Here is a 12,114-nt window from a genome sequence, read left to right on the forward strand (position 1 = left end):
ACATTTTTAAATAAACTCTCCTCCGAGAGAACATGTTTGGGGCCTTTGTTTTTTTTTTGTTTTTTTTTTAAGCGTAACTAGCACATCACAGTCTATAATGGGATGTCAGCTTGGGCAGCTTGTTTGATGCACTCTCATGCAGAATAGAAAAGAACTAAAGGGAAGGGGAAGTAGATAGCTTGCAGAAGTGAGGAAAAGGTAGCATGCATGTTCCCGCCCTGTTGCTCTCTCACTGGCATGCTATTTATTTCTCAGTCCATGAGAGAAATGAGCGTGTTTATTAATGGTGGCAGTCGTGATTCAAAGCTGTCTTTGGTTCCAAGGCCAGAGGGGTTGGGGATGGAGGGGAGGGTGACAGAAGGAGGGAGCATGCAAGATGCTGTTTCCTTTTCAGGCTGCTCTGACCTTAGCAGGAGGAAAAGTGTTTTCTCTCCCTCTCTCTCTCTCTCTCTCTCACTCTCTCTCACTCTCTCTCTCTCTCTCTCTCTCTCTCTCTCTCTCTCTCAGCTAGTAGGGTGTCTCCAAATTATATGCAGACTTTTCGTATCAAGTGTCATTTGTGAAGGGAACTTCTCCCTGCATGCTCTTTGCAAGGACTCGTGTGCACCAGGGAGAGTGGGAGCTCTTCAATGGATTTGGACGCTTGACTTTGGGATTTGCACAGAGCTTCGCTGGGGGAATATGGCCCACACTGTGAAAACTCCTCTTAGGAGGTCCTTCAGTGAGCATGTGAAGAACTCCACCAACAAGGCCTGGGATGTATTTTGGAAGAGTGCGAGGGAGAAGAGACTCTCAGGTAGGCTTTTTAATGCTGTCCCTCAAACCTGAGTCCTCCTGACTTCCTACGACACCGCACCTAACCTGATGGCACTTGTTGATTACGTGTAGCACTGGAACAATATTTCAGCTTTTCCCAAAGGAGTTTGAGCGATCGTGAATTTAAGTTTATGACATTGTCATCTTCCACTGCATTTATTGTTCAGAGAGTATGTGATGGATTAAAAGTTGCAGCGTTGCCATGCGTGCTCAGCTTTGAATTTTGAAAAACGGATTTCAGGCTATTTTAATGCACCAGAACATTTTTGCAAATGACAGGCACATATATTGTTGCTGGTGACAGAGCCATTAAGGCACAGAAAACAAAACAGTTCTAATGAATTTATGGCTGGGCTTCACAGCACGTCGCTCTAGCATGTCGCTCTAGTAGGTCTCGTCCACAAGACTGTCAGAAGGGTTGCGTTCTGTAGATGTGCCATCAAACTCTTCAGTCATCCAAAAACGTCTGCGCGCTCTCAGATTGTCCTCGTTCAGAGTGCGGAATTTGACAGCTGCGTGCGAGCGCTTGAAAGAGGGCCCGATACCAGCTGTGTGGTCCGATTCACCCTGAAAACATGGCATGAATGCGGATTAATGAGCGTGGCGATAAAGTGGTATTTACTGTTCCCCCAGAATTATGCAATGCTGCGTATGGTGGCATCCAGCTTTTTCATGAAACTCTGGGGGGGAGACACCAGGAAGTGGCGTCCTGCCAGCTGTAACAGGAAACTGGTGTCCCAGAGCAGTGGGGGAGCAATGGAGAGCAAGGATAGCAGGAACCGAGGGGTGTCTGCCTTTTATCACGGCTCTTTTCCCTCCCTCTTTCTCTCTCTCTCTATCTATCGCTTTCTCTGCAAGGGCCCCGACGCCAACTTTTTTTTTACCATGAGCCACCGCCCAACATACATCACAAACCTGTCTTAATATTTACTCCCAGACCAAAAGCTGTCATAACTCAGGCCAAATATGGTGTTACGTTCAAAAGCTACTACGCACATCCGAGCCGCGTGCCGGCCAGATGTGGCCCATAAATGTGCAGTACCTTTGCACCCTGAGCCAACGTGACAGATACCGGGAAACGCTTGTTTATGTTTCTTTAAAAGGGGACTAATAATGCGAGTTTAAAGATGTTCGCTTTGCATGGAAAATGCAACAGGGTAAAGGATGAATAGCAAAAGATCACCGGAATCAACAGCTCAACGTTGACTATGGCGGACATCAGTCTAACTGAGATGTCAAAGATCTCGGTGTGCGTCGACGTGCAGGATGAGTGTGACTGCAGCGTATCTAACATCCCACAGCGGAGGGCGTCCCCCTAAGTGCTCTACACGTGCACGTGGAGGGCACCGCCCCCCTGCCGCACCGACGGCTGGTTCTGATTTCTCCCTCTAGGAGGCGGCTGCATTCTGGCGGGATTACCTCATCCCAGCCGGGGCAATGTGCTCCGCCGCCGGGCCTCCTGTCGCTTACGGGCCCTCCTCTGGAAGGCGTGTTCTAGGGGAACAGAGACTTTGCAGCGCGGTCCTTCGCATGCTGAGATTAGCGAGGAAGCATTACCAGATGTTGCACTCAAAACCAGCTTGGAAAAAAAAACGAGGAAGTGGAGTCAAATTACAGCAATTTTCTTGGCCGTCACGATTGCACAGGGAATATTTTGAAAATCTGGCCAGTTCGGGGACAGGTTCCCACTATGTTTATGTTAGGCCCATGAAATTTCATGAAAATTAGATGTGAGCATTGCAGAATTGCTCAATTCGGTCCCCTTTGTCTGAAAAATACATATGCTCGACAGTCTAGCAATCTAAAACACATTTTGTTGTATTTAATAATGACCACAGAGCCTTTCTGTAAAGGGGAAATTGTTCAGTCACTTATTTCACATATAGTTTCATCAGACAGACATGTTGCTATAGAGCTAATATGCCATGTATTGCATATTGAATGACCAAGTTTTCAACTGTGATTTTATACATTTTCTATAAACATTTTGAAACAAATGCATTAATATGATGGTTTATGGTAATTCTCTAAACTTTGTAACAAAATGTACTGGGTGCTGTTGACTTTCCTATCGAAAATGGAGATGAATATCAAAGACAAGGAAGGAAAGGGCAACTGGCTCTCTTCCTCTAATTGTGCTGGTTAAGTGTTTTTCTTTCTAATGACTGTAAATGGTCAATTATTTCACCAAGTCATGGAAACAAGAGGAACATCTTTTGTAAAATGCAAACTTAATAACTTTGTGAGATACTGTGATATATTAGCTGTTGCATGAGGCAAGATTTAGCCCCTCCCTTTTAAAATTTCTTTTGCTGTACTCCTCTCTCCCTCAGCATTGCTGAATGCCTTTCAATATTCTTGTCAGACTCACAGTCAGTTAAATATGTAGCTTCTTGTGTAATGTGCAGAGGCGATAACAGTGGCGTTGGACAAAATGAGATTGCATCTAATGAAGATGAGTTTAGCCTGAATTTAAAGATCTCTGTCTGTTCTGAAATGCATTTTTTTCACATGTCATTCTGCTAAATGAATACATGTAAATGCAAATGTACCAGTAATTCCCATTATTTACTCTCAGTTTCAGATTTATGTCATGATCAATGCATACCAGACATTCCAATAAACACAGCCAATGTGCATATTCTGCATGTTCACAAGATAACATAGATCATCTTAATTCAGCATCTGATGGATGACATTCTGGCCACATATTTGTCAGTAGAGATTGTCTCTTTTTCGCATCAACTTGTAGGAGAGCACAATACATCACTTTCCCCAGGTGGTTTAATGGTTAGACGCCTGGGCTTGTGATGAACGGGCTGGAAACTCAGAATTCTGCTGGAGAACGAAAACTGCTGCCGTGGCTTTGAACACAGTTTTGAATCTTCATGGCGCCAGTAGAAATCTCACAGTGGGGTGAGCATTAAGAGAATTAAGCGCAGCACTGTCTTCAAAGCAAAAAAAACTGACCAATATCAGAGAATTTAACCACTTAGAATCAATGCAATTTACCAGCAGTTCATCTGTAAAATATATTTCAAGTATTTACTCAACCGATTGCTTTTTTCCCGCTTTAATACTGAATAAACGCAAGTGTGGATGAGGTTCAACAGTGTGTTCAGCACCAAGCCCAGGTGCGCTACTTAATCACATGATATTTAGTTGTTTCTGCTCATGCCTCGGCTTGCGGAGCTTAGAAATTGAGCTCAGAAGTCATCTCTCTCAATGATCTGAATGTTCGTGTAACTGGAAATCAGCACAGAGCAAACTTCTGCATCTACTTGGAGGAAATAATAGCCACAAAAGCACTGCTATCTTTCAAAACCTTGCATAGAGGTTAGGTTTCTGAAATGGCCAAATTCATGTCTCATCTGAAAGCACCTGACATAATAATAAAGCAATATTTTGTGACAGTTTAACACATGCGTTCTGCATTGTCAGCATTTCCATTTCCTTAATTTTTTCTTAGCACATACTGAGCATCTGAATGCTTTTTCTCTTGCGACTGAGATTAGTGCTGTAAATCGTAGTGATGGCAAATAATCCTGAAGATATTGTTTAATCCATACGGTTTTATGGATTTAATCCATATGTTTGTCTTTGTAAGGGCGAAACATATAAAAGTAGCCTTAATCTTAATTCAATTAATGTTGCATTTGCCGCAGTTTGTTTCTGTCTTCGATGCTCTTTTGTGTCATTCCACATTTAATTTCTTTAACCACCATGTTTATGGTCAAAGCTTGAAATTAAAAATCTGTGCTTATAAATCGTGTTGTCTGGTCACCGTAATAAGTGGACTCAGCTTCTTCCAGATCTCATTTCCTCATTGTTATGTATTGATAATTAATGTTAATTGGTGCCTTTCAGTCAGGAAGCATGAGAGTGCCGAGTGCACAACAGATGGTTGCCCAGTAATAAAGGAGCGAGGCATGTGTAGGGTGCCAGCTTGAAGCTACAGAAACAACACAACGCCGTAAGGGCTTCGAACAACATCACTCCATCAGCCTCCCCCTCAGACGTCCACCTGTTGTGTCCTGAAAACAATCGTACACAAAATGTTGCTTTCCTTCAGCCGCAGATTATGACACCCAGTACCAGCATCTGGCAGAAAACCGATTCAAGAAATTAGGACAAAATATCTGTCACATTTGGCCTTTAAAATGCTGCTTGACAGTTGCTGAGCTCATATTCTTTCCTTGCGGGTGATCTAAAATTGTATTCGCAGTCACAAAGACTAAAAGCAGGACAAGCAGCTCACTGTGATTATGGATTTTATGTGAAGTCCTTTAGACATATTCACAGGTCAGAGTTCCATGGGGACAGCATTTGTGCAACCATTTCCATAACCAGTCCGTGCATACATTTATGAAGTACTGCTTATTGTCAGGCAGTTATTGGGATGTGTTTTTTTTTTAATTTACCTTGTTAATTAATAATGCAGAGAGGCCAATCAGACGGAAGTGTATTCATTTCTATTCGATGCACAGGGTCGTCATCCAGGAGGTCATAACATGGTTTCAGCAAGAAGACACAGAAGCCAAATTACTGATTCAAAAAGAAAGAAAGAAAAATAGAAAAAAATGCAAAACTAAGCATTATGTACAGCACGACACTCCTTTTGATGACCATGTCGCAGGCGTGAATGGATCTGTCGGTAGACCCGTGCCCGTTGTCATATATATCTCACACACACATACACACACAGTGGTGAACAGTAAATGCTTCTGGCAAATGATAAGTGGTAATGAAGGGATTCAGAATGGCCTGACAGAAATATACGCTCTTTAGCTGGGCAAATCCAACACGGAGGGGGCTGAGCTAAACACGAGGAGACCGCAATAGTGGCAGCTGTCCATGTTAAGTGTCATCAAATCAATGTCAACTCCATGTAGCCACATAAATGGAGCGCTTCCAGAATGCTCTGTCCTCTACTTGTGTCCTTCGGCTGGAAAGAGATGTGTCCATTGTCATCGTGATTGAGTCCATCCATCTGGTTGCTGGTCATCTTCTTCTTTTTCCTCCAACTTTTCCATTCATCACCGCCTCTTCAAGAGAATCCAATCTTCTTATGATGAGTCCAAAGTATGATAACCTCTCATAATTTGTGATTCCAATGAGTGTTCTGGTTTCATTTGATCCAACATCCATCTGTTTGTTTTCCTGGCTGTCTGCGGTGCCCTTAAAAGTGTCCTCCAGCACCACAGTTCAGAGGAGTCCATCTTTTTGCTGTCCAGCTTCTTCAGTGTCCAACTTCCACATCCATAGAGTGCTACAGGAAATACCATTGCTTGGACAGTTCTAATTCTAATCTTTCTTCATGAAGATACACAGTGGCAAAAGGGTTATGGAATCTGCAAACAGGGTGACATAAAGGAAGTATATCCACAGTGACCTGAATATACCACTTAAGTCTTGAACTGGACCCTTTCTCTCAACCGTTCTCAGAGAGCTCAGGAACCTCGAAGCAACTTTACCATGGTTATGAGTTGTTACACTGAAATAAGAGGAAACAATCCACAGTAGTACAGGTGGTTCTCTATGCTCTATTGAATTTATGATATTATTATTCCACATTAGTTTTATTTTGACATGAATAATATGTGCCATATATTTATGTGTGTGCAAGAGAAAGAGCGAGAGAGCATGTGGGTGTGTAGGGTGGTGGTCGAAAAGGAGGAGAAGAGGGCAATCGTGATTGATGTAGCAATCCCAAGTGACAGCAATATCAGAAAGAAGGAGCATGAGAAGATCGACAAGTACCAAAGGCTGAAGGAAGAATTGGAACGGATGTGGAAGGTGAAGTCCAGAGTGGTCCCAGTGGTAATAGGAGCACTCGGGGCTGTGACCCCCAAACTGGAAGAGTGGCTCCAGCAGATCCTGGGAACAACATGTGAAGTCTCTGTCCAGAAGAGTGCAGTCCTAGGAACAGCTAAGATACTGCGCGGAGCCCTCAAACTCCAAGACCTATGGTAGAGGACCCGAGCTTGAGGAAGACACACACACCTCCCCATGTGGGGGTGAGAGGGACATTTTTATATAACAAAGCGCTTTATGCAATATTGAATTTATGCCTGTTAATTGTTTATATATTCATGTGATTCACATAATGTATTATGTAGAAAGGATTTTGTGACTTACAACAAGGTTATCATAATAGAACCCCATCATAAGTTGAGGACAACTTGTACAGTGACAGTGCAGTGAATTATACAACGATTGAGCACCTGAACATGGAACTGGATTGTTTCTGTACTTATGTAAACCAAGACTGGTCAGTTGCCGTCCTCAAGGGCTGTGCGCCCATTTTTTTGCTCTTCCTAAATTCCACCACCAAAGACATTATTTGGAATGTAAGAATAACCTTGACTGGTGTTTCTGGTGTAAATCAAGGGTGTTTTACTGAAATATGCAGGACCGATCTGGGCACGCACCGCCCATCCCCCCCACCAATGTAAAGGTTCATGAAGTTGCGGGTAATCCCATTAACTGGAGACCTTTCTTCCTGTACAAACAATTCTACTGTGTGAAAAGGTCACCAAATGTCCCCCTTGCACAGTAGCTGCAGTTTAGTGTACTTTACTGTACTTCCATACCCCACAGACTCTTATGTAATTTTAAATGTCACTTATCAGCTTGTGTAAAGCAGTTGTTCTGCTCTGGCTGCCCATTAAAATTTCCTTGGCAATTATAGAGCAGATAATTGAGTGTTGCGGTAGAGACATATCGCAAAATTCCATAATCCAAAAGTTCTCTAAAAGGGGACCGAAGTAAAACTCTGACCCATCCATTCTACCAGCGCTTGAATAGAATATTCAGCACAAATCACATTGTTGTCATAATGTTTATGCTTGTCATGAATTCTGTGCCAAGGCTCATACATTTTAAGGAGCATTTGCAGCCCTTAAAAATGTGTTTTTCTTACCTGTGCAACATTCCGTAATTAAATCCTGAAACCGCACCTTTTTTTAATACAGCTACTATCGGAACGTAGCTACACAAAGCGGGATTACATGGCTCTGAGTTGTTCATGGATGACCCCAAAAAGAGGCCTATTTCTTAACATTTTTTCGTCCCCTTAAATTATTCCTGACTTTGACAATAGCGGTTCTTTCGTTTAATTTTCTAAAAGCTTAAGGATTATGGATGACGCTCTAGCCTTATCTCACCCCGTGCCCGGAAGGAAGGTTTTTTCCGCTTTTATCGCGTCTGATTATGCGGAAGCCAGTCAGCTGTCTGTACCGTCGCCGCTGTCAGTCCCCCAGCTTATTAAATCAAGCTCTTAATTAGAGCTGCGGTAAAAAAACCTCCACTTCACAGTGCATATGAAAACACGTCAGCCGTCAAGTCGCCATAAACAGCAGTAAATTAACCTTACTCTGCACACACACCGCATAGATCCTTCTCCTAAAATTGGCATTAATCACATCAACTCAAGTCAAATTTCAATGAAAAAACTGGTATTAAGAAAAGAAATGTCAGATGACCCCGCATTAACTGTTATGCCATTCATGATGACAACTGTCCACTGCAGTGCTGTACCTCCAATGATGCATGGAGGAACAGTTAGCACTCTGAATAAACAGGAAACATGGTAGATGGGTATGGTAACCAGCAGTGTAGACTTAGTTCAAGCCCACTGCTGTGTATTTATTTATCTGACTCTTTTCTCCAAAGCAGCTTTCAGTCTTAAGCTGCTTGCATTGACTTACCTATATATATAGACAGCAGAAAAATTTTTACTGTATCATTTCAGGGTAAATACCTCAATCAAGTGCAGCAGGACAACGGATATGAACCCTAGTCTTTCATCTGCAAGGTGACAGCTCTAAGCACTATGCCACCTGCTGGCCCTATGTTCAATAAATATATTTTATTTAATAGTATATTTATCGTGTGCGTGTGTGTGCGTGTGTGTGCGTGTGTGTGTGTGTCTGAGAGAGAGAGAGAGAAAGAGAGAAAGAGAGAGAGAGTGGTTGTGTGTATATTATATTGTAATCTGAAAGTATCCAGTATCCATTACCCTTACTTGGTTACACCTCACATGAATTGCTGCAGCACGTTCAGTGAAATAAACAGTAGGAATAGTATAATATCTGGTAAAAAGAGTGTCAGATAAAAAATATTATTATAATAGCAAAAGAGATACTGTAGAAATTGAACTATTGGGCAACTTATACGCAGCCGGACTGAAGTCAGTGAGGCAGCATTGATTAGCTGTGCCACACGTGTGTTCTCAGATCTATACACTGTAACACTGGAGTCACTAGTGTAAAATCCCAAAATAAGCCATTTTAATTTGCATGCACCATGTGTTTATTGTAGTGGAAGTAATGTGCCGTGTTTTAATCGAAAATAAACTGTAAATGAAATGAGATCGGCCCAGCACTTGGTGTCTGCTTGTTACTTTTCATCGAGACGAGATGTAAGAGGCCTGCGGTAAAGAGGGTAAAGAGCAAGCGCATAGGATATCACAGTATCATCACAGGAGATAAAAAATGTCACACTTTCGTCAGCACTGTGACAGCCTTCCGGTATCAGAGCAGATGGAGCAGAACTTAGCAATGACTGTTGCGTATTTCCATTAAATGCCTTCCTGCAGAAACTCTGAAAGAAGGTGTGGCAGGCCAAGATATACAGCTTTTCACAGGGTGGAACATGAGACAGACTATCGCTCTTCAAAAAATCATGACATCAGTGAGGATTCCTCCTGTGTACAGCTTAATGGAAAAAATTGTTATTAATGCGTGGTCGTTCAATGCATCAGAGGTGCAAAACAGAAAGGCCATCTCTTCTCAATTTTGACTCCAGTACAGCAGAATGAGCTCCCTTTTTCCTTCAGAGCTGCTGAATCCCTTTCAAAATTAAAGTGTCTCAGACACATCTCTTTCACACCCACTTCTCTCCTGACCACCTAGCAGTCCCATAAACTTGCATCATGCTCTGTCACTTCTGTATTTCCTACAGTTTTATTATTTACATTTATTCATTTGGCAGACACTTTTCTCCAAAGCGATGTACCTCTGACAGAAAAATACAATGTGCTCATTAAACCAACAGAGAGACTTAGATGCAAATGTGTGATTTTAAAGCACAGTTTGTTACTTTCCACCATGTGAACCAATGTGCATTACATAAGTAGCTGCATAAAGGTTTATCCATTATTATAATAAGTTGCTTCTCGTGTAACACGGTAAAATGGTGGCATTGGACAATCCCATGTCTGTTTGTAAAGCCCATCTGCTTTAAAATGCATCTTCATCTACCCAGACCTGGACAATGCTTTGGAGGAAAGTGTCAGCTAAGCAAACAAATTTAAATGTACAGAAAACAACCTCATGGCTGGTAGTTTAGTGGTTCATGTCACTACCTTCCCATCAGAGAAGTTGGGTTCAAGTCCCTTCTTTTTCCACTAGACCCTTAATTGATGTACTTACACTGGATTGCCAAAGTAAAAATTCCCCTGCTCTGTGAAGGGGTAAATCTGTCAATAGCTAAATGTGCAAACCTCAGATGCTAAGTTGCAATAAGATTTTTAATTAATTCATCTTTTCCCTAAAGCTGTGGACATTATATAATCTTGTTTTGACCCATGTTTCTGGCCTTTTAAAATTTCTTTTGAAAAATGTTTTACACATAAATGTATGTGTCATGTAAACGACAACATGCGTCATCAGCTTCTGAGAACTTCCTCCTAGTGAGCCTATAAGCGTTTCATATATATATATATATATGTACTATATACACAGTATATAAAAGTAACTTTTTTGTTCTTTTATCTGAATCAAGGGAAAGAGCAGATTCTATGGGGATAAATTTTATATGTCTTTCCCTTGATTGTAACAAAAGAATGAAAAGTTATAAGAGAAAGGAGATGATGTCCTTCTCAGAACGAGACTCGCCTCATCGGTATGTACAAACAGCTGACGAGCACTTATTTATCTCACTTTATCTCACTTTCTGTTCTTTACCGAGTTTGGTTTCTGTCTCGTTCTGACTGCGCAGCTCCGTCAGTGGGGACGCAGTGTTCAGAAGATCCTTACGTTCCGCACGCCATCGATGCTGTGATACTGCGTGAGCTTCTCCTGAAAACACGCCATAACGTCCCAGGGCGAGGGCCGCGCAGTCGCTCCCCTCTCATCTCACTCCAGCTCTTCATCTCGCGTCCTTCGCTGAGCAACCGCTCCACACCTGACAAGGCCACCCTTGATGCCATACCCATGGAAGCTACTTGTAGGATCCACCAGTTGGCCCAGCACATTCCTCGTTTAACTTTGTTCTGGTTCTATTAAAGTTTCTCCTCTTTTGGACTTTACCGTCTTTTATTTTTCTTTTTGGAAGTTTGAGGGGGTTTACTCTTTTTGGTGTATCTATGGTGCGTTGAAGGGCAAAGGTGAGGAAGCTGATCGTCTAGTGGTTAGAGCTGCTGCCTTTGGCTCTGCAGGTTGTTGGCCTGAGCCTCTCCTCCTGCTGTATTACCCTTAAATTATGACAGTAAAATTACACTGCTGTATAAATGGGTAAATAACTGTAAGTAACTTAACAGTGTCAGTCACTTTGGAGAAAAGTGTCAAAATATGCCAGTGCCACTGGGCTGAGGAGGTCAGGTTCAGATCTCTGCTGGACCTCTGTAAATGAAGTGCTGACTGCCTGGGCATCTGTCTATACAACACAACCGAACAGAGTAACGATAATAGACATTTGTGTCAATCACGTTTATGATTATAGGAGTGATATATTTTTCTTATGACATATATAGGGTCCACTTCTTCACCAAAACACAAGATTTGGGTTTTGATTTAACAGGTATGCAGCATACAAAAAATGCTGAACCTAATGTCAGCAAACGTCTTTGTTAAAGAGGTTAATGATGCCTTGAACAGTAAAAGCAAGTGCAACGATCATCATCTGCTTGAAATTCCATGGAGAAGTGAATGGAAATATTTTTAAGAGAGCAAACAAAAAGTGTGACTCTAGAGTGCTTTCGCACGTCCTTCTGCAGAAATGGAAGTGCAGCATCTTGGGGAACGTGTTTCACATGGTTTCAGACACAGGCCGAGTGTTGCGTCTGGCCCTTGGTTTGGCAGGAGATGACAAAGAAGAAAAGAGCACTTTCCTCTGTCCTGTAATTCCCACAAATGGGAGCACATCCCCGATAAAATGTACATCTCCTCTGTCTTATAAACGCAAGGTGCACTCAGCCAGGTTTAAAGCACAAGCCTGGTTTTTATTACTGTTGCTGTTTTTTTTTTATGTTCCATTTGATCCCGGCCCCCTATATTATGTGATTTACAGACATTC

General features: G+C 42.2%; 1 protein-coding gene across 1 annotated transcript in view; it reads left to right on the top strand.

Moving 5' to 3' along the window:
• Positions 1-510: 510 nt before the first annotated feature.
• LOC108920111 (rho GTPase-activating protein 7) overlaps positions 511-12,114 on the top strand; it is a 40,683-nt gene continuing 29,079 nt past the window's right edge. Inside the window, exon 1 of the mRNA XM_018728632.1 lies at positions 511-796. Within this exon, the coding sequence (XP_018584148.1) occupies positions 682-796 (115 nt within the window). The 5' untranslated portion in view covers positions 511-681. The remainder of the gene's footprint in view (positions 797-12,114) is intronic.

This window comes from Scleropages formosus, chromosome 14, assembly GCF_900964775.1.
Source record: "Scleropages formosus chromosome 14, fSclFor1.1, whole genome shotgun sequence".
Classification (NCBI taxonomy): Eukaryota; Metazoa; Chordata; class Actinopteri; order Osteoglossiformes; family Osteoglossidae; genus Scleropages; species Scleropages formosus.